The sequence below is a fragment of the Spea bombifrons genome, chromosome 3 (genome assembly GCF_027358695.1).
Source record: "Spea bombifrons isolate aSpeBom1 chromosome 3, aSpeBom1.2.pri, whole genome shotgun sequence".
In the NCBI taxonomy this organism is placed as follows: domain Eukaryota; kingdom Metazoa; phylum Chordata; class Amphibia; order Anura; family Pelobatidae; genus Spea; species Spea bombifrons.
Window position 1 is genome coordinate 18,808,868 of NC_071089.1, and position 23,987 is coordinate 18,832,854.

The 23,987-nt window shown below is 38.1% G+C and overlaps 1 protein-coding gene across 1 annotated transcript in view; it reads left to right on the forward strand.

Annotated features, from left to right (window-relative positions):
- MACROD2 (mono-ADP ribosylhydrolase 2) overlaps positions 1-20,174 on the forward strand; it is a 773,797-nt gene extending 753,623 nt beyond the window's left edge. Inside the window, exons 13-16 of the mRNA XM_053461358.1 lie at positions 610-681; positions 18,517-18,606; positions 19,151-19,213; positions 20,124-20,174. Of these exons, the coding sequence (XP_053317333.1) occupies positions 610-681; positions 18,517-18,606; positions 19,151-19,152 (164 nt within the window). The 3' untranslated portion in view covers positions 19,153-19,213; positions 20,124-20,174. The remainder of the gene's footprint in view (positions 1-609; positions 682-18,516; positions 18,607-19,150; positions 19,214-20,123) is intronic.
- Positions 20,175-23,987: the final 3,813 nt, after the last annotated feature.

Consider the following 23,987-nt stretch of genomic DNA (forward strand, 5'->3'; position numbering starts at 1 on the left):
CATGGATACAATCTTTCAATAGAGGTTTTTAAAATCTACTTTAACCATGGAACTAGTGAACTTACTTTTTTGGTCTCAGGTTTTTCTGAATTACTTTGTTTCTGACCATCAAGTTGCTCCTTCCTTTTCTGCTAAGTTTGTCATAAGTCTGCTTTTTTAAGTTTCTGCCCTTTTGGTAAAAAAGTGGGGTGAGAAGGAGGAGAGCTCATAAGTGATCAGTCATGCCACCTTTTGCCACTGACAAAATAGTCCATTCATTTAAACCAAATAATCTGCAAAATAACATCTTACAAAAAAGGCTGAAATTACAAAAAGATAAATGTTGTCTGTAAAATCAAGTTGACATTAATTAGCAGGACTTCCAAATGCCATAATGTAAAAAATAATATTTTAAATACATTTTAATATTTATTATTATTATTTGAAGAAACTAGAGTCTTTTTAAGTGTCTAAATGAGATGTTTTGCGTGTCAACTATGTCCATAAAGTATTGACTTCCAAATACCACACATATAAATGTATTAAAAAACTAACTTCAAAATTAATTTTAAAAAAATATTGGCAACATATAAACACGATTTTGACTATTGTGTGTATTTTGCTTTACAGATGAAAAGAACCAGAGTTTTCCTCCCATTACCCCAGAAAAAGAAATTGGGTTACCCCCAGAAAAAAGCACAGGTACTGAATTTAAGTTTAATTAAAATGTAAACAATTGTTTTTGTGTAGTCTTTGAAGCTAGGCATCTTTTAAGTATTGATAAGATAGAGGAAACCTAACAAAAACCTTTTGTTTTATTTTCTCAATTTTAATTAATTTCTGATGTTATTATTCCATTAAAGACTTCACAGTTTAGTTTATTAGTTACTCCTTGATAACAAGGAAGTGCTAATAACCCCATCTATCAAAGATAAACAGTAGACAAAATCTGCATAACAAAAGAGGAAATGTGGCAGTAGTGTGAAATCGACACAAATATTCCTGAATTCAAAGACATTGTAATTTTCGAGCTTGGATAAATTACACTCCACTAAGAGAAAAACATCACATTCTAAAATTTAAAATAGGAATTTCAAACAGATTTTCTTAAAATCATTAGGGTGGGGTCAGCACTCCCTATATTTTATAGATTTCTGGTTTATATTTAGCAGGGCTTAAAAACCTACTTAAATCAGTAATTTATTGGGACAGAAGAACCAAACACATCTCCGGAATATATTCACCTCCAGAGCGCTGGCTCTCTGAGGGTTCCAGTAGGGGGAGTCGAATGAGATCAATATGCAGAAAGTGCCCCTATTTAATTCAATGGGAGCATTTTTCTGCTACTGATTGATTACTTTAAACTAGATGACTTTAATGTAAATTGACTTTATATTTATAGTTTATATATAGAATGACCGTTTTTTATGCTATTATAACTATAACTACTTGGATGGAAAGTAGGTATAAAGTGCTATTAAGATCACACGTAAATTGAAATGTACAAAGATTAAAGATTGTAGGTTTCTTTTTTCGTAGGACAAGACAGTGGTTATAGTTTATAGCTATAGCTTTAGAGAATGCATGGCTTAAGGGCAAGACACGTGATGTGTGATATCTGAACATGGAGGGGGCACAGTTTGTTACTCCCGGACGTTACTAATACAATCACAGACTGACACCTAGAGGATGGACGTTATAACTTTATAAAAGTTATGTAAATAATTCCAGTAGACTACTTCTAAGTTAGAACTCCACTATCAATGCTGTGTATTGCACATTGTGCTTTATTCACAGTATGTAGGCAATTTGTATAGAAATCTGACTCTTGTGTTTTCAGTTTTGTCATTGAGACTTCAAGTATTTTGTTTAGCCGATATAATCTTTGGTTGCGTGGTCAATTTGAGCTATACATATAAAGCATCTGGCTCAGCAGTTGCCACACGCTAGGTTTGGTGTTCTGCACCGCCTGTCCATTTGTTGGTTCATGGTCATGTGTGTTATCGTACAAAACATGTGGAACCTCTTGTTTGCTGTTTTTTAATCCACACATCTATGTTTTATTTTTATAACCAAAGTAAAATTTAATTACATTTTTGTAATTTAAGAGTGTCTCATGATACTACCTAGATCTTGTAAGTATTTTTTAAATCACAATATTCAGTCAAATTATTCATAATGATTTCAATGTGTCATGTAATGGATTCATATAATTTAAATATTATATGTGGACCAGTTTTTCACATGTGCATTTGCTTTCTTCAACACGTGGAGAGCATGTGTGAAAATATTCCTTCTTTTTATTTGAAAAACTCCATATACCAGTGCTTTGTTTTCAATAATATAGCTAATGCTTTAGTTTTATAGTCCCTTATTTTGGCAAACCTGCAGCTAGCCATTGTAAAAATATATTAAACCAAATGTTCACACATTGTTATACTCTATTATATTCATTCTATAAGGTGATTTTTTTCAACTTACGTAAAACATTTAATTTGTTAGTGGCATTGCATAACGTCAATTATAAAGCTTTAAACGGATTTCATCTAAATATAGAAAATATATATTTTTTTAAAACGTTGTATAACACACACAACACCATATATTCACACACCCTGACACTACACTCTTACACACATGCATGCACACTTAAACAACATACAACAACATACACTAACACACCTGGGCAGCCAATAGTAATGTCTGTTCCTGTCCCCAGCCTGTCCCTTGTATCCTCTTCTCTGGCCTGCAGCCTGATCCTTCTGATACTATCTCCTGGCTTGACCTCAGCTCGTCTCCTGACCTCGTTTTCTGTTTTGCCCATCTTGATTGCTACTGCCAGCACCCAACTGTCTGGCTGCACCCAGCACCCGCTTTATACCTGGTCCTCCGGCAGCCTGGCAGCATTCAGCACCCGGCTGTCTACCCACTTACTGTTCCCTTGTTTGTCTTCCACTAGACGTGTTTCCAACTAACGACTGACCTTAACATCATACTTATTCCTATACAGACACTAGGTAACCCTATATATATTAACTGGCATTAATCCTGCCCCTACATACCTAACCCCGCTTTTATTGCAGCCAAACCCCCATCCCCACGAGAAGGAAGCTCTGGACAGCCACGAGATGTAGGTACTTAGCATGAAATCTTGAAACTTTGAAAATGCTAATAGCCGTGACACCTGACCAGCAGTACTTTCCTGGGCAGTACAAGACTGTTGGCCCTTATGCCTAAATTCTGAATTATCCACCTCTGTTCAGTGGGTTCGGGCAGCTTGATTCATCCTGGTATCTAATACTGTGCACAGCTGTACTCTTTTTGTTCTTTCTCAATTCAACGTTCTCTCATGCCCCAGGATTCTAATTAAACTTGTCTATCATTGTTCCATAAAACAATCTGCACCGTCTGTCACTGTAGGGTGTTAATTCTCCCCACATCCTCATTTGTTGAATAAAAGATAGACTGCAGCATTTGGCATCAAAACTTTTCTTTGGGCCTTACAGTCACACATCTTAAAAAAACATATAATTAGATTTCCTTTCAATGCATACAACGTATGAGAGATGTCTTCTGTTATCTTATTTGGTGGTTTCAGTGAAGCAAATGTGTGTTCATTGTATGAGAGGGTGTGCCCGGAAGCTCCGTTTTGGAAGCTCCTATTTTGTGGAAGTTCACTGGGAGATTAGTTCAGACAAAAGGGAAGAGCCTCCAGACACAGCCTATCCACGGATGTGCCCGGAAACTCCGCCATTTTAAAGAAGTTCACCAGAGGTCATGTCCCTGTCCTAGAGATAAAGACCTCATTGTGAGGTTGAAACGTTGTTGGTGTTGTCCTTCAATAAATCTGCCTGAGCTGGAACTCTTGAGTGCCTGGAGCCTTTATTTATTTTGATCTACTGGGGAGCTGGCCCTTCCTGGCACAGTTAAGCACCTGAGTTCCTTTGGTGTGTGTGCAGATTCCTCATTCTGGTGACCCATTGTCTATGGAGACGCAGATGAAGAACAAAGACTTTTTGGAGCAGCGGCCATTTTTGATCCATTTGCATATTAACTACCTTGTGTCTTTTTGCTGTGCTCAGTCTTGCCATGGTGTATGACTTTTTATATTAAACTGTCTTCAGTAACCTTACCTTGTTAGAGAGTTGTCTGTTCTTCACCCGGTTTTATTCCTCCCACACAGCAGTTTCTGTTCAGTTAATGATTGTGTTTCAACCTACATACTAAATTGATGACCATTAGCACCTGTTTGGAAAAAGTCTTAATTTACAATATTTTTCCCACCTGCCTAAAACTTTTACAAACTGAGACAAGGTTAGAACATAAAATGTGTTTCTCACCTTTCTTTTCTCATTTTTGTGTTGTATAATAGACACAAATAAATTGTATTTTAACAAAAATACATAATAATATGTACTCCAATAACAGCCAGTTGAAATTAAAATTAAGTGAAACACATTAAATTGATACTGGGTGGCTGTTCCTTACATGGTTTTGATTTTTCTGTTTCTTCTGAGACCAATCAGGGAATCTGCAATGTGGGATTTACCTGTATACAAAATAACACATTTATCATCTCTTGACATATGGGAGTCAGGATTTAGAAATATGAGTATGTAGAATTATTTCAGTGACTTCTATGTTATAAGAAAGCTGTGTTATTTGTTCTGACGTTTGACATAGCTAGGAACCACGCATGAAAACTGTTTATTTAGGGTACATGAAGGATCCGCTTTGAGAACACATGAAAGAATATGTGATTCACTGTTACTAACAGCCCCTTAGTATATATGGTATTGTAACATCTCAAATAAGGGAGCAGACAGCTCCGTCAGTCCAGCACAGATCACAGAGATATCACGAACCATAAGATGCACTTCAAGCGGTTTCGTATTAAAACACAAACCATAAAGTTCTATTTCCAACATGTACAGGATCATATTATTGTGTTTGCTTTCTCTTAGCCTCTTTTCTGTGCAAAGCAATATAGGCTACAAGTTATTTCTCCTTTGAATTTGTCTGAGGACAAATTATTAAATGGGTCCAACTCCTAGTGAGCTTTGTTACATGTGATGAATAAATCCATGGATTCCTTCCTCACTCTAGACAAGAAGATCAGTTATGTTTCACTAATGAGGCCTGGGGTGGATCTAGGCTTTCAGTCGTACCATGTCCTAAGAGGAAGCCATCTGCTCAGCAACATGGTCTTCAGCTTTTTGCCTATATTTAATTTGCCTATAATCAAAGATATGTTCTTTTAACTGAGCTTCTGACCTAGAAGGATTTTAAAAACCTAAGCAAATTTAAGAAGTCATTGATACTCCAGATGTTGCAGGGTTTCATCTCCCACAAGAAATTTAGTTGTCCAATTCCCCTGCTCAACTTCTTCAAGAATTCATGTTTTGAGTATCTTTATGTAAGCCAAGACAGTTTTTCAGTCTTTGCTTCTGGCCCATGCTAATTAAAAAGCAGCCTTTGCATTTCTTAAGATATTCCATGAAAACCTGTACTATCTGGGGTTCTTGAAGACTACAGTTGGGAACCACTGGTCTAAAGTGAGATATCAACTTGGATTTCTGCCTTCCTTACTATACAATACTATATTATTCAACCAATTTCAAGATTTACACGTCTAGATATGCTTCACTATCAACCTATACTCACTTATTTATGCTTTATAACATTTTACAGTTTAAAAAGTAGCGTAAAATGCTATTGTATTTATTTTCCAGCACTATCTTTCTTATAGAAATACAATCTTTCTTTCTTGATCTGTCATAAATACAATCTGCTTTTGTTTTTCTAGGAAGGCTACATGTATTTTCCATTGAACAGTTTGCTCAGTCACCTTCTGCCCCACTTTTGCATAAAACAACTTGTCTCATTTACATATTCATGAAGCCGAATGCACTATACAGATCCTGCTTTGTATTATGATGAGACAATTAAATCAGTTGTGTTTATAACTTGACTGCACAAGAATATTTTATACTGTACCATTTTTTAACCTTAACTCTATCTAGGACTATTGACCTTTTTAAGCAGTAGATATAGCACACGTAAACATTCAGACCCAGATAATTAATGGAAATTTCATCGCAATTGTGTTAATTTCTTACTATAAATAATAACATGGTGGGTGGCAAAAATTACCAGTTTCTTCTCCAATGTGTGCTTGCATGAAGCTTAAGAAATAAAGGTTAGTTTGAGAGCCAATGTCTCTCAATAGAATCCAAAATACATTGTATTGATTTCTTATTTTTTTGTGAATGAATTTTAGAAAAGACATTAGTGACCTATTTTTTTCTAGACGATACGCATCTACTTACCAGTGTGTGATAAGGTTATAAACCATACACTTTCTTTATTTGTTTATTCTGTACTCATAGGGTCTGTCAGGGATGTTTGACTCTGATTTCTGTTGCGCATTGCAAAGTGATGCTTAGAATCAAAGATACTGTATTTGTAGGTTCATAGCCTGCTAGGATGGGTATATATGGAGTGATTTTATTTGACTTTTAAACGTCCTTCTCTTGGAATAGGGGACATCATGTAGAGGAAAGAATTGAGTTTGGTAATATAAGATGTTTACTAAGATTCTAGCTTTTGAATCTTGTATTACTGAACTGTACAGTTTGGTATTCTATACTACCCTTTGTGGCTTTTCCAATGTTGTTTTATATGGCCTTATATCATTAAGGCTTTTCTTTTCAACCTCACTTTAAGATGGTAATAACAATAATAGCATTAATAATAATACAAATAATGTATTCACTAAAGAGGGAGTTTTCAGGAGAGTTGTGTTTCAGCAACTTGACTTCTGCATTTAGCGTTTAAGGTATATGTTCTAGATTCTTCCTTATAATCACCTCTCCATGATCCTCGATACAGCTTGACATTCATCTTCAACCTTTGATATTATTGCCCCAGAAACCACATGAATTATCTTATCTACCTTTACAGGATCTGACAGGCTTATTGTTACCTTGCACCACAAAACATTTTATTTCTCCAGCCCATGATATACTGTAGATCTGAGATTTACTATATATGACAGAATGCTTAGAACAGCTCTTATTTTACTGTTTGTTTGGAAAATGTTTGTTATCAGCATTTTTTGCTTTTTATCTTTAGAAGGTTGTATGTCATGTATGAGTAGTGAAGCTTTGTATAAGTTTTATCGGTGTTCTAAATGCTCACAAGTGAAATCTGCTATTGATTATTGTTTATGTATGTTCTTTTGAATTAATTGTGCTCAGAAAAATTATAAAGCCACATAATGTTATGGCAATAGAAAGTTTATAAAACCCACAAAACATACTCTTGCACTTTTTTTCTAGAGTGCTGTGTACACTACACTGTGCTGATTCTATATGTTCATAACCGCTAAAGTCCTATTTGTACAATGCAATCCTCTCCTTTATTGACTTTATTCAGTGTCCATCTTAGTGATTAAGACATAATTCTATTGTTGAACACAAGACAATATGCAGTTTCGAGTAGACTAGACCAAGAGCTAGAACGGTGTAACCCAGTGCAGTTATTTTGTCTAATGACATTACAGCTGGGTTGTCATGGATACTGACCTTTCCTTCCAGCACCAGGTTACTTGTCTCCTCTGAGCCAATCAGTATCTCAATGGGACATATGTCAGTTTGCCTAAGCTAGGGAATGTTTCTCAGCCTATCAGAGGAGAGGGTCTAGGAAGAAACTTCTGGAAGAGCAGAGCTAAGCAGGGGAGTGAAGGAGGAAGAGAGACAGACTCCCTGTAAGTAGGCCTGAAATAAGCCTGCTGCCTTTAGTGTGTGTACTGCTGACATCCAAGCAGTACATTGAAGTAGAAGTGTGCAGAGAATACAGCATGGTGCTGTATGCTTCCTGAGTGAGAGTGAGAGACTGCAAGTACCCAGAGCGTCCAAGTCCTGCATCCTGTACCAGTGAGGTGAAAGCAGAGCTGCAGACAGACATCTGTGTGGGAAGACAGTTATACTCTCAGCCAGGAGGTTAAAGTGGCAGCATCCCAGAGCTGCCTGAAGACACTAAGGAGAGGTACTTAACTAATATATATCAACATATATATACTTTTCTCCCCGGGTAGCGCTACCTGCATCAAGGGCCCCAACAGTGCACCAACACTGGGACATCTGGGTGGGAAGAACACCTACATTTGGGGTGGGGGAGCGGGTGTTGGCAGTTATCTGTGTTAAATATATATATATTCTCAGGACTGTTCACCCACTGCTAGAACTGAACTGCATAGACACAGCAGCTGGGTCTTTATATTATAATACCTGTTTATTTCAATATAGTCTATAAATAATTTGCATTTTAGTTGTGTGTGTTATTTTCTTGTGTGAAAGGGGCCATTTCTCAGTGGGTGGGTTCCCCTATTCAACATAGTATAAATCACTGAGTGGAGGCACTGCATAAAGAAAGAAGATGTCCCGATCTCCCAGCAATTGCGGAGGCTCAGGTTTCCTGTCACCAGCGTCACTGAAATATGTAACTACCAGCCTGGCAGCAGAGCAAGGTAAAAAAAGGGTTACAGATGGAGGCACTGCTGAGAGCAGTTGGGACGTTAATAGAGTTGTTAGTAGCATTTCGTACCCCAACTCCCTAGAAGTTCGGGAATGGGCACTGCGAAAATCTATTCCACCTAACCAGGCTGTGGCTATATGCAATATACCTCTTGCATTAAAAAGAAAAAGTTTTGATGATGCCATTCGACAGATACAAGGATTAGAGCATTTTCGTCTAGTACAGACCCGGAAGGATGAAACAGCAGGATTGGCTGTGGCTCTAGTAAAAGGCTATGGACCTCTGAACAAGGAAGATGGTCCTATGTGTATACAGTTGCCAGGGACACATATACCTGGCAGTCCTTTGATTTACGCTTATGAAAATAGCGACGATGACGGTGAAGTCAACGATGGGGACAATGACAACATTTTCAGCCCCGACTCTGATACCGAAATCCATAGTGACAGTGAGAGCGGTTGTGAAACTGTAAGGAAGCATCTTAAGCTGCCCACGCGAGACAGATCTCGAAAGAAGTATCATACCACCCCTGTTACTCAGAGAAATGAGACAAGTCCATCCTTAACTGAAGTACTGGCTCAGCTGTCTAAAAGTGTTGTACAAGCATCTCATGAACAGCACTACAGGAAGTTGAAAACCTTTTCCGGTGTTATGCCTGTGCCCACAGGTGAGGAGGATTTCTCTACCTGGAAAAGTAATGCCGTCCAGATGTTAGAAGAGTGGACCTGTGTTGAGAATGTTAAACGTCAACGAATCATTGAAGGTTTGAAAACTCCAGCATTGGAATTAGTGAGACATCATCTCTTGCTATACCCTGACTCAACAGCCAATGATATTATTGAAGTGTTGAATGAAGTCTATGGAGATGATGATACAGAGGATGAACTACGTACTCAGTACTATAATACCATCCAGAAAGAAAAGGAGAAACTCCCTGCTTATTTGGTTCGCTTAGAGTTGATATTAGGTAAGCTGTTTGAAAAGAAGATAATTTCTCGAGGTGAAATTGATGCATACAGAAGAAAACAAGTACTTAGAGGGACTCGTTCACAGGATAATAGAGTTATGTCCTTAACTGCTCTGTTGCGATCTAGAGGTCCCCTTAGCTTTTCAGATCTAATAAAGGAGGCTAAAGCCATTGAGAAGGAATTCTCCTATGCAGCTAGCCAAAAGGGAATTGACACCAAAGCCTCTGGAAAGGAAGAACGGAAAACTGAGTTCAAGGAAAAGAAAGTGGATGCTCAACCCAAAGACTCAGAGAAGACTCCTAGAGCGTGGCCACAGCCCGAGATGAGGAGAGAATTTAAGTGTTTCAACTGTGGACAAAAGGGACATCTGCTAAGTAAATGCCCTCTTAAGGCTGGTTCTGCTAATGTAGAAGTCCTAACTATTGAACAGAGTCCTGCAGAGCTTAAATATCAGAGGAAGAAGAAGCAAAGGAAGCAAAGGAAAAAGCTACCTAGTAAAAGTAATGATGAACTGTCTACAGATATTAGGATAGGCCCAAAGTCTCTCATATCTCTTATGGTTGAAGGGATTCATGCCTCAGCATTGCTGGACACAGGCTCCCAAGTAACTATAATTTTCCGTCCATTCTACGATGAGCATCTAAGCCATTTACCTATCTTGCCAGCAGATGATGTCAAGTTGTGGGGGTTGAGTTCCCAGGCTTATCCTGTCGAAGGAGTCGTCAAGGTGCAGATTGTGATTCCTCAGCTGGACACTGGAATGGTGTATCCTATGGATGTTGAAGCCTTAGTGTGTCCAAACCTAGGTCGGCCTGGTATTCCCATTATACTTGGGACGAACACTCACATGGTTCGAGGTCTGTTGCAAACCTACCTTAAGGAAGTGGGAGATGTCTATATGAAAAGGATGGAAGAACTAGAACCAGCCCTGAGACAAGAATGTCATAAATTGGCTCTTGAGACCCAAACTGGACAGTTTCATTATTGGGGCCCCCAACCTGTTTCTCTAAAGCCTGGAGAAATTAAGTCTGTTACAGCTGTTGCAGTCTTGGGAGAAGGTATGTTTTCTGGGGATTGTCAGTTCTGCCTGGAATCCCTTCCTGAGGAAGACTCCATTAAAGGTTGGACTATTATGCCAGAAGTGAAAGACTGGAGAAGTCAGAAGATCGACATATTTGCAGTAACTGTCTTCAATCGATCTGCTACTGATATTTGTATAGATCATTGTCAGCAGTTAGGAGTTATCCACCTTCTGGAAGAGATAACCCCTCTCACGATGCTGACAGTAAATTGTGAAGAAAATTCTTCCAGAGACCTAAAGTTCAATCTGGATGGGTCCCACCTATCCCCAGAATGGACAGAGAGACTGTTGAAGGCTCTTAGATCCCGAGAAGGGGCCTTCTCTACAGGAGATATGGATGTGGGCTGTGCCAAAAGTGCCCAGCATAGCATTAGGCTGAACGATCCTGCTCCCTTTCGTGAGAGATCCCGACGAATTGCTCCTCGAGATATTGAAGATGTGAGAAACATACTTCAAGAAATGGAAGAGGCTGGAATTATTTGTGAGTCCAGAAGTCAGTATGCTTCTCCCATAGTCGTGGTGAGAAAGAAGAATGGTTCAGTGCGCCTGTGCATTGATTATCGCACATTGAATAAGAGAACTATCCCTGATCAGTATACACTGCCAAGGATAGAAGACCTCCTGAATGCCTTAACCGGGAGCAAGTGGTTTAGTGTCTTAGATCTACGGTCTGGATACTATCAAGTGCCTATGAGAGAAGAAGATCAGCAGAAGACTGCATTCATTTGTCCCTTGGGGTTTTTCCAATTTACCCGTATGCCACAAGGTGTAACCGGAGCTCCAGCCACTTTCCAACGACTAATGGAGAAGACATTAGGGGATCTGAATCCAAGGGAGTGTCTGGTCTACCTGGATGACATAATTGTATTTGGAAAGAATCCCGAAGAGCATGAAAAGCGGCTGCTGAAAGTGTTAGATCGTTTACAGGCTGAAGGTCTCAAACTTTCATTAGATAAGTGCAAATTTGCTCAGAATTCAGTTACATATGTTGGACACATCGTATCCGCTGAAGGAGTGGCCACAGACCCTGCCAAAATTGAAGCAGTTGTTAACTGGCCCAAACCAAGTAACATTGAGGAGTTGCGTTCTTTCTTGGGATTTTGTGGCTATTACCGGCGTTTTGTGGAAGGCTACTCCAAAATAGCCCGAAGTCTCCACAATCTTCTACAAGTGGAACCTGTTAAAAAGGGGCGCAAAATTCGTCACCCCAAAGACCCTATTGGGGAAAAGTGGACTTCAGAGTGTGAAGAGGCTTTTCAGCTTCTTAAACAGAAGATGACTGAGGCGCCCGTTCTAGCTTATGCTGATCCTGACAAGCCATATGTTTTACACGTGGATGCGAGTTTGGAAGGACTTGGGGGTGTCCTACACCAACCATATCCTGAAGGGCTTAGGCCAGTGGCCTATATCAGTCGGAGTTTAACCGGAAGTGAGAAGAATTATCCAGTACATAAATTAGAGTTCCTTGCCCTTAAGTGGGCTATTGTGGAGAAGTTGCATGATTACTTGTATGGTGTTAAGTTTGAGGTGCGAACTGACAACAATCCTCTCACTTACATTTTGACTACAGCCAAGTTGGATGCTACAGGTCATCGGTGGTTAGCTGCGTTATCCAATTATGAGTTTTCATTGAAATACAAGGCAGGACCAACAAATGTGGGGGCTGATGCTCTATCTAGACGACCTGGATTGCCTGCAGTGAGAGATGAAGAGGAGTGGGTTGAGATCCCTGGCCCAGGAGTCAGAGCCCTTTGCCAAACCTCAACAGTGGAAAATGAGTGGGTAAATTTCTCAGAGTTGCGGTGTATAGACTCTCTCAGCTGTACGACAGAAGCCATTCCAGAGGCTATGTGCCTTCCAGCCACAATTCCCCTGTGGTCCATGATTCGAATAGAGGAAAAGCAAAAAGCCCAGAACCAAGATCCTGTAGTTGGTCGTTTGTTAAGAGCTGTGAAGACTAATAATCTTAAGCTTTTGAATGATTTACCCGCTGAGCTACAACAACAGTTTAAGAAGGAGTGGCGTCGATTCCATATTGAAAATAAACTCCTGTATCGTATTATACAATACCATGATCATCCTGGCAGGAAACAATTAGTCCTACCTCAAAGGTATAGAGGGATGGTTCTGAGGTCTCTTCATGACCACCATGGCCACTTAGGAGTAGACAAAACCTTTGGGTTGATACGAGATCGCTTCTACTGGCCTGGAATGAGAGAATCTGTAGAGCTGTATTGCCGGAGGTGCAGAAGATGCATCCAGAGGAAGACCCTACCTACCAGAGCTGCACCCATGGGCCACCTTAGGAGTTCGGGCCCCATGGATTTAGTCTGCATGGATTTTCTCTGCATAGAAGCCGATTCTACTGGCACCAGCAATGTTTTGGTGATTACTGATCATTTCACCAGGTACGCCCAAGCATACCCAACAAAAGATCAGAAAGCTGCCACTGTTGCTAAAGTATTATGGCAAAAGTTCTTTGTACATTATGGGTTCCCAAACCGGCTGCACTCCGATCAAGGTAGAGAATTTGAAAGTAAGCTTATTCATGAGATGTTGAAGCTACTTCAGATTGAAAAGTCTAGAACGACGCCATACCACCCTGAGGGAGATGCTCTTCCTGAGAGGTTCAACCGAACGCTGCTTAATATGTTAGGGACACTTAAAGATTGTGAGAAAAGGTCCTGGAGTCGGCATGTAGAAGCGATGGTTCATGCATACAATTGTACACGGCATGAATCCACTGGCTTCTCCCCGTATTTTTTGATGTTTGGAAGAGAAGCAAGATTGCCCATTGACATCCGTCTGGGAGTGTCCTCAGATGGAATGAACCATGGATCTCACTACCGATATGTCAGGCAATTAAAGGAGAACTTACAAAAGGCTTATGGGTTGGCTGAGCAGGCCACAGCCAAGCTGAATGAAGATAACAAGCAAAGGTATGATACTAAAGTACGTTATAAGGACATTCAGCCTGGAGACAAAGTCCTACTGAGAAATTTAGGCATTCCAGGAAAACACAAGTTGGCTGACCGTTGGAAAGACATCTTGTTTGAAGTTGTTTCCAAGATCCCAGGGATTCCCGTGTACAGAATCAAGGGGCCTGAAGGCCGGATAAAGGCATGGCACAGGAATCACTTATTACCTGTGGCTTTTCCTGAAAATAGTCAGAGTAATGGAAATGAGGGCCCTAGTATGCAACCTCCATCAACAATTGACCCTGGAGAAGGTTCTAGTGGAGTTGTTCCTGTTAGCAGAGGAGCTGCTGAATCTGGCTGTGAACAAGACTGGTGGACTTTACCCCAACCTTCTATCCACGATTCTCCTCCAAATTCTCTGAATCCTGAAAGCCCTAGCTTTGTCCCAGGTTCCTCTGAAAGAGACTTAAGTACTATGGGAGAACCAGAGCCTCAAGCGACTGGACCCCTCCCCAACAGTGCAAGGGGAAGACTTTGTGCTGAAGATACCAGAGGACTTCCTCAGAGGAATCTGGGTCGCAGCAGGAGAAATAGAAGGCCACCGAGGTTTCTAACATATGACAACATTGGGGAACCCACCTACTTTCAGTCCCAACCCATGTACAATAAATTGATAAATGTGTTGCACGCCCTAACCGAAATTCTTGGTGAGAGTGCTTTACTGTTCTAAGTCGCTGTTCGTGTATCACGTAGCATGTTGTGTTTTACTGTTTTATACTTTGCTAGGATGTTCTGTTCCTGCCAGTGGGAGGCAGGATATTTTTTTTCGAGGCGGAAGGTGTAACCCAGTGCAGTTATTTTGTCTAATGACATTACAGCTGGGTTGTCATGGATACTGACCTTTCCTTCCAGCACCAGGTTACTTGTCTCCTCTGAGCCAATCAGTATCTCAATGGGACATATGTCAGTTTGCCTAAGCTAGGGAATGTTTCTCAGCCTATCAGAGGAGAGGGTCTAGGAAGAAACTTCTGGAAGAGCAGAGCTAAGCAGGGGAGTGAAGGAGGAAGAGAGACAGACTCCCTGTAAGTAGGCCTGAAATAAGCCTGCTGCCTTTAGTGTGTGTACTGCTGACATCCAAGCAGTACATTGAAGTAGAAGTGTGCAGAGAATACAGCATGGTGCTGTATGCTTCCTGAGTGAGAGTGAGAGACTGCAAGTACCCAGAGCGTCCAAGTCCTGCATCCTGTACCAGTGAGGTGAAAGCAGAGCTGCAGACAGACATCTGTGTGGGAAGACAGTTATACTCTCAGCCAGGAGGTTAAAGTGGCAGCATCCCAGAGCTGCCTGAAGACACTAAGGAGAGGTACTTAACTAATATATATCAACATATATATACTTTTCTCCCCGGGTAGCGCTACCTGCATCAAGGGCCCCAACAGTGCACCAACACTGGGACATCTGGGTGGGAAGAACACCTACATTTGGGGTGGGGGAACGGGTGTTGGCAGTTATCTGTGTTAAATATATATATATTCTCAGGACTGTTCACCCACTGCTAGAACTGAACTGCATAGACACAGCAGCTGGGTCTTTATATTATAATACCTGTTTATTTCAATATAGTCTATAAATAATTTGCATTTTAGTTGTGTGTGTTATTTTCTTGTGTGAAAGGGGCCATTTCTCAGTGGGTGGGTTCCCCTATTCAACATAGTATAAATCACTGAGTGGAGGCACTGCATAAAGAAAGAAGATGTCCCGATCTCCCAGCAATTGCGGAGGCTCAGGTTTCCTGTCACCAGCGTCACTGAAATATGTAACTACCAGCCTGGCAGCAGAGCAAGGTAAAAAAAGGGTTACAACACATTCTGTACAAATGGCTAATAGGCAGCTTTCTGAAAACATATTATGCAAAAACATAGAAATTGTTTTAAAATGAGAGAACTGCACATTTTAAAAATGTAACATCAGGATATAATAACGTTTTAGTCAGGGTTTATTGTCTTTTGCTAATTAATTATACTTATACTTTAATTCATCAAATGAATATTCCATGTTGTATGGTACCTTTCATCATGTTTATATTATTGTATAAAATGTTCCTGTTAAACTTCTAATAATTCATTATGCATTTTGTAAAGCAAGGAGATGCTTTCCTAACAACTCTTTCCTATGTGGATTGAAAAAATACATTTTATTCCTCCTCCAAATAGCTTGTAATTATTTTTTCTAACACCTCCATATTCAGGAACATTTTGAAAGGCTTGGCAAGTTCTGTAAGGGTCTTATGTTATAAAGAATGTCTTTCCATTTCACAAACCAATAGGCTCTAGAGCTGGTTAGTTAAGTTTTTGTTCTAACCTTCAGAATTTAAATTAAAGAATGCTTCTTGCACAAAACTGCCCTTTCGTTTCCCTGTGAGTCATGCAACGTATAAAGTATTTGTATGTGAAAAGGAGAAGATATCTTTTTATAATGCTCTCTCAGAGCACTGGCTTCCTAGGAGGACCCACGTTTTATGTGATCATCCAAGTTATACAGTCAGAACAGAGAATTTTCCTTCCTTTTGTGAAAGTTCTTTCTGAAAACATGACTAGGTTAATCTCTAGAAAACTTGCTTTTTCATATGATGTCCTATCTTTCTGAATGAATACATTTTTTGGGGGTCATGGTATTTATTTATTTTTGATTACAAGTTACTTTCAAGCTACTGCAAATTGTACTTCCAACCCTAATAGTCCTTGGGTAATTTGATTAATTGTAACTTTTTTCATTAAAAAAAACCTAGACTTGTTAACAGATTTAGTGAATAATGCGTTTGGGATTTATATTCTTTAACTGGACACAGCTAGTTTTAGGAAGTGTGACATTGAGGCAAGGGTTTAAGTGACTTTGTTGACCTACCAATACTACAGTATTTGCATAGCTACTGAGCTTCACAGACTTGGCTCTAAGTACATTGACTGCACATTAAATCCTCATTTTCATATTTGTATTAAGGAGCTATGTCCACTCTGCAGTATGCTCATATTTACCAAGCCACCTGAACTCCTAATATAAAGGACCTTGGGTAGAGAGGGTGTTGGTTTTTTGGATTAGTGGTTAGGTAAATCCTTACTTTTGTGGGTCATCACATCTGATGCTTGCCTGGGCAGAGGGCTGAAAAAAAGATAACATTTTTAGGGTGATTTACAAAAAAGGTATTGCTTCTATGTTTTGGTTCCACTTGTGCTCTGACTGCCAGGGCTGAGCCAAAGCCCAATATCGCTATGTTTCTGGAATCCCACAAGTGGGATTCTGGTTGTGTGATAGATAAAACTACATTTTTGAAAGCAATCCATTTGAGACTGCATCGAGACAAGTATTCATCTTGCAGCCTGTATCTATTGTTGTTTAGCAACGTACAGATTGTTCTTGGTACCATATCCCATACCAGCTGACTCTCCGTTGTCTTCTGTATTCACTGCGCTTGGAAGAAACTTCACCACAAATAAACCTCAAGCATTATCTTCTCATTATTCTCGAACGTGCTCCAAGTAGCCCGGTAGTTTTCCTTGAAACATGATGTTTGCTTTTAGGCGTGAAATATTTGTGGAGGATATAGAAGCACATGTTCTTTCGCTGACCACCTGTTATTTGAACATTTTAACAACACTGAAACACAGTTGTGGATTTTTCAACGCCGCCTAGCAGATAATAAACAATGTCGGTCGGCCTTCTGTTTGTCTTTGAGACTTTGTTGCCTCCAGCCACAGTGTTAATTGATATGATTGTGCTGGCACATTCTAAATAAGAGAGTAACTACCCACTCGATCTTTTCCAAGATGTTAAATACCTCTGGAGATCACACAAAATGACAGAGAGAAAAGCAGTAACGTTCTATAAGTGCAGATATGTATAGTAAATAAGTAATGAGGTGTACAAATTCGGATCTAGCAGAGCACAGAGATTAGACTTTCTAAAGCATTTCATCGGTTGTAGAAGACTCCAGCTTTTTAGAGCCATTCATACTACAATGTTCATGAATAACACATTTATTAAAAGCAAACCTCTGATTAAATATTTATTTCCAAAATAAAACAAGCAGGCCAGTGTTCTTGCCAAAGTAATATGAGTTGTACATTAACAGTAAATTTGAAAGTTTTAGGACAGCTATGGTAGAAAGAATTCTGTTTTTTAATAAAACATTTTTTTAGTGTTACTGTTGATTTATGTGCGTATTTTGTAGTTCGGCAGTCATTGAAATTACTTTTGTGCAGACCTTAAAACAGAGCATTATTTTTGCTTAGCACCTCCGATTCCGCGTCCTTGTTTAATGGCCGTCATATTTATTATTTAGATGTCAATTTTATAACATTTGCTGTGTTGATCCTTGCTAGGGATTTTATTTTAATGTACCCGCAGTTAACTTTATTCCAGTGTGAGAGAGACACAAGTCAAACACACGCCAGTACTTATTGAATGTATCCTGTAGAGAATAAAAGGACATTTTTATCAGATGAGAAATTAACTCTTTGCAGGCTTCAATCACTAAATACCACAATAGTTTCTAATTTAAAGACTATATAACCATAGTCCAGTAAACCTTGTCGCCTCACATCACTAATCATGTGATATAGTGCTGTGATATGCAATATTTAATATACACATGTGCCTGTGCTGCCAAAAAGGGTTTAAAGATGAGCTTATATAAACATAAATAATACTAAGCTCTACCAATATTTGGGGGCAAATGCTAGTCATCTGCAGACCATGCGGTGCTTGTCTTATTGGTCTTCTAGTCTTCTTGGTGCAAAAGAGGGCCTTTGAAGATGGTACTAAATACTAATGTCTTTAGCTGCTAACCACTTTATCTGTAATTATTTATCAGCAACACAGTGAAGGTTTTTTATTGCATGGCTTATTTTTCTACTAAATTGTCATCACATTGTTTTTTTGCTCCCTAATAAAACCCCACATAGTAAAACATCATGGACAACTAGTAGAGATTTTACACAATTTTTGTTTGATTAATGTGTTTACTGTTTTGTAGATGGATCAAAGGACATGATAGAAGAAGGAGGAGAAGAAGGTCTAGCAGGTCAAGAAATGCCTGATAAGAAAATCACTGAAGGTATAGCATGTGTGATACAGCCACTTTGTACTTTTTTTGTATGTAGGATATACAATGCGTATCATGTCTGCAATAGTAAAAGAACTGTACATTATGGTGCATGATACCAAACCTGAGTTATGTATCCAAATTCATGAACATATGTAGAATATGAGTTGGAACATGGCTTTCACTTCCTATGTCATTAATATTTTGAATACAGTACCACCATTTCCTGCAGTAAGTGTGTAATAGATACTATGAAATTCAGACTGATACCGATAGCAATGGGCGATCTTCTTGTTTATTCATATATATGTGTACCCAGTCCTCTGGACTCTATATGCAGGGAACGCATTAGGAGACAGTTCAAGATAATATAAGTAGGCTTTATACGAACTGAGCTAGTTGGTTGAAACCCAGAGCCCTGGAAGAAAGATCGAGCATGGCTTTTCCTTTAATAATTAGAATTATTAGTACATTTTATTTTTTACTGTAATACCACTGTAGTTTTGCCCTATAAATAGAACTATTTTTATATATTGTAACATATATATTTCTTCTTTTTTACTAGAGCAAGAATATTCACAAGAGACTAAAGCTGGTAATCCAACTGATATCACAATGGACTCACAAGGTATTTTATGGTCAGAACAATAATAGAGTAATTCATTTTATCTCATCATTGGGGTTAAGGTGTTAGGTTTAGGAAATGTATACATTTGCTGGTTCTTGGTCTCCTTGCATGTTAATCCATTAATAGTACATCCCAAAAATCCCTTTGTAGTGATTTGCTGATAGCTTGAAAATTCTTATTTGCCTGGGGTAAAGATATTCCAAATTAAGTCACCTGTAATCAAACTTGATATACCAGCCAAAAAAAGCACCAGTTAGAATTCTCCCATATAATTAAATTCAAGTAAAATATGGATCAGCTCTGCAATGTGTGACCCTGTGAAATGGCCTATTCTCACGAGACTCTGGAGAAAAATAATTTTGAGTTTCTACAGGTATATTAATTAAGACTCGTTTTCTTCAGCTGTTACATTGCGATGTGATTTTTTAAAAAAAAATTTATCATACAAGAGAGAGCGTTTTGTCTCCTAAATACTCCTAAAATGAAAGGCAACACATACACTTGTCAATTTACTAAGAGTTGAGAACATTCTCTAAAACATAATTAAATCATCAGCTCAATTAATTGAAATAATATCAACACGACAGTAAACACAATCCTTATGATTTATATTGTACTTTGTTTTCAGTATTTTTTGTTTCAGATTGGCTATATAATTTTTATTCATTTTGGATTGTAGTATATTTTTTTCTCATTAATTTAACACTTCCAGAAGTACATTTAGTAAAGATGCGGCATAAAATTAGCTCACATATGCTATAAATTAGTAAGACAACAGGACCTAACTTTCCTTGTCAAAGTACATGGTACTTACATTTCCCACAACACTAAATAATATTTTGTAGTGTCCTACACTACATCAGCTTTTTATGCTTTGTTTCTTAAGTCCAATTCATTATTATCATTTTAGTCGACAGTCAAGAAGATGACGCAAATGCAGATTCAACCTCATGTCCCCCAGGAGATATAGTGAACGGTAATGTACAAAAACTTTATTATATTATTGAAATATTTACAAAATAAGGTGCATAACTTTGGCCGACAGATAACATTAACCCATTGAACTTTATAATTAGCCTAGACATCCGTGGTAGAAAACAAATATGATTTTACAGAAGTTTCAAAACAACTTTGTGCAGCACAGCGTTTCTGTTCCTGCTGCCTCTTCGCCGGTGGCTTGAGATGACAATTAGTGGATGCCAGCATTGGAAGAGCAAATGGTGACAGGCACCTTATCCATTCCATCTTAATAAATGGAATAGCCTCTTAATGGCTTAGAGTAAAACAATTTACAAGTTTAGTCTTTTCATATTCTTATTAGAAAGACTATGCAGAGGCACAGCTAACCTATTTGGTACTTCAATGAAATGTTACGAAGGACTTGGATGAGTAGCCTTTTAAATACAGCTATAACATACTATAACTTTAATGTATATTTATAACATTTTAAGAAAATAGATATACTCTATATTGAAAATTTGTATTTAGTTATATTACCCTGGTAAAGATGTAAAGGACTTTAAGGATATACCCCAATGGGACTAGCGCTGTCTTAACTTAGACTTTGATTTTTGGGTGTAGCGAATGTATGAATGTTATATAAAGTGGTTCAATACAATCCTAAAGATACTCGGGCATTATTGAATACAAATCACTGATATATGTATTTTCATTTGTCCCTTGAATATTTATGGATTTTAGTAGGGCTGCAACTAACGATTCGTTGTTTCAGGTCTAGATTTTAGTATATTTAATATTTTTGATTTGATATTTATATAATTTTGTATGTGAATAATAAACTTAAAAAAAATAGATATTGAAGTTGATACCTCTTGTTTTGGGCCAACATTGAAACGATGTATAGGTAAAGAAACGTTTGCTCCCTTATTCAGATCTATAAAGGTATGAACTATGACCAATGATTCCATTTTGCAATAATACCATTAATTTCCATTTCTTTTTCATTCTGTTAATAAATATCAATCCATATTTTATTAGCCCTGTACATATAGATTGTACACATGACAAACCCCTTTGTTGCAGCAGATGTGAAAAAGATCCGCTGTCTCCAGTTTTACAAACAACCACACATTAATTACTTTTTCCTACTAAAAGCCCAGATGGCTTTTCTATTAATCTGGCGGAGCATAAATGTCTTGACCTCATAATAAAACCATTTTGTCAAAGTCATTGACATATACTTAATTACTACACTATGCTGAATATATTCATACTTAAGTAAGACACACACGTCACATTGACAATTCCGTATAACTAGTTTTCTTTTTTCAAATCTAGAATACATTGATTATAATTATTCCAAATTGTGTATTTTGCCCAAAGTGTGACTTTGTTTTGTTTAAATTCATGTATTAAATGTAGAAAATTGCCTTTAATATTCTCTGATCACAAATTCTATTATGCTCTAATTGCGTGTTTCGATGTTTCCTCTTTTATTGTCCTATTAACAAAGAATAAACATTTAGCTTTTTGCTGTAAAATTACTTTGCTGCCTAGTATACTCTGCAGACTTTCCGCCCCAACTAATCGGGGCTGAATTGGCTTGTCCTGCTCGAGTCTGGACTGAAAGGAGGATTTATGAAAATTATATTTCATTACCACAATTATGAAATACAGTTAAAGATTTATCTTGCATGTTTAAATTTCCTTAGTGATGGGAGGCTGTTTCATTTATCTATAACCCTCTCGGTATAAGTAAAACTTCTTGCATTGCATCTAAACCCCATCTAAATAGACATATTCCTCAGAATCCTCTTTATGCACTCTTTCCCTGCCACCCGCCCAGGTACTGTCCCTTGCAAGAGGTGGGTTTCACATCTCCTGCCCAGAACTGCACAAGTCCAAAAGCACCTACCACCAGGAAGCTCCAGCACAAGACCTAATGGGACCCCTAGGCACATTCCCATTTCAAATGTATGGGATCATTTTTCTTCACAATCATTGGCTTCCCAAACTAGTGGACATTACAGAGAATGTGTTTCGTTTTAAAGAAAAAATGCATATTAACTAAATGGCTAAGTGAGTTAACATTAATGAAGGGAAAGTAAACTTGAGCAGAGTTTTATAAGAATTTTGTAAGGATAACCTAGACTTTTTCTCTCGTTTCTCTCGTTTCTTCTTCAACAGTTTTTCTATCCATTAGCATAAGGCACCACTTATTCCTTGTCTAAGCGCTGGTCGTAAGCATTGGAGCACGGAGAATGCATTCACCATATTTTCTTTAAAATAAGACGTTTCTAAAAGGCATCTCAAACACAAGGCTCACCTATTTGTTTTTTTTTGGGGGGGGGTTGTACTTATCGATTCCCTTCTGCCTGTTTTTTTACCCTGCTATCCCTGGGAAGTTTTCTAAATAATAGCTTTATTGACTAAATAATTAAAAGCAATAATGCACCTTTCCTCTTCTTTGCTGTTCTTCTGTGAGTTTTGTCACAAAGAGAGGGTCAAATATTTTTCACCCTTTCAAAAGTTTCTTTCTATTCCCATCTCAACAAGTAAGTTTCTGCCAATTGTAATTAGCTAGAGGCTTTTAGACCCTCACAATAAATATGTTAAAATCCTTACTGAGTTCCATAAAGAGCTTAAAGCTGCAATGTTGAATATTTATCGTTTCAATCAGATTCATTTACTAAACATTTGTTCCTCTTTGTATTCCCGTTTGATAATGTCGCCAGACACTCCTGAAACCCAAGCTGTTTTTTTTCTTGCGTTTTTTTGTGTTTTCATAATACGTCTTGTAGTAGATAATTTTCACGAAGGGCTCTTACTTTAAGACTCAGTCAGTCCCCTTCTGTTTGTAATTAATTTCAGTTGTAATGTGTTGCTTCAACATTCTTGATTAGCTGGCATCTTTCGAGTGTTACCTAACGTGGAACACGGGAGCTTTTGTTTTTGATGCTGTTAGTCTAAAAGCAGCTTGTGAGGCTTTTTAAAAAAATATATACATAAAAATCGTTCAGAAGTCTTTCAATAAGAGCAAAAATTCATACTAACACAAAAATTGCATCTTATTTTCAATTTGCCTCTTATCAGAGCAGAGAGTCTATTATTAAGAAGGGTATTAAGCTAAGAATACAGCTTGATTGTTTCTTTCTTAAGAATCAAGAGAAAATAGCAACTGATTATTCTAGAAAACATTTGGAAACAACTGAGATTTGCAAAAATGGAAGCAAGATATGGGTTTTAACAGCTAACAAGGTTGAGCGATAGAACATCTACCAATAGAAACTTTTTTTTTGTAAATGTATTTAACCCAGCCTACGTTATGCACTAATTAAAGGCTACAGTGAAGATTAGTTTGATTGATTAAAAGTCATTGTCACTTAATAATAAATACAGATCTAGTGGCTGCTTCATCTAGGAAGCACAATGTTTTAGTCTGCTACATATTACTACACATGGACGATTTAATTACCTGATACACACCTGGGAACATCCTTGGGGACATTTTCCATGAATTCCATTACCGTTAAGCAACATTGGTCATGGGGCAGTCTATCCCACAACATAAGTTATTTTAACCTTTTAATATTTGAATTCATTTTTTTGTCTAATTAAAAATATATCCCATAATTATCGGCGGGTGCTGGTCGGGATCCAAAGGCTTCGTTGAAACCTTTTTCTTTTGTCTTTCCTTTTTACATACCATGGTAAACTGACATTTCTATAGAAGATCATCAAATTAAAAAAAGATCTGTTCATTTTATCAAAAGGAATTACTGTATTGATGGGATGGCGGGCAAATCTTAATATA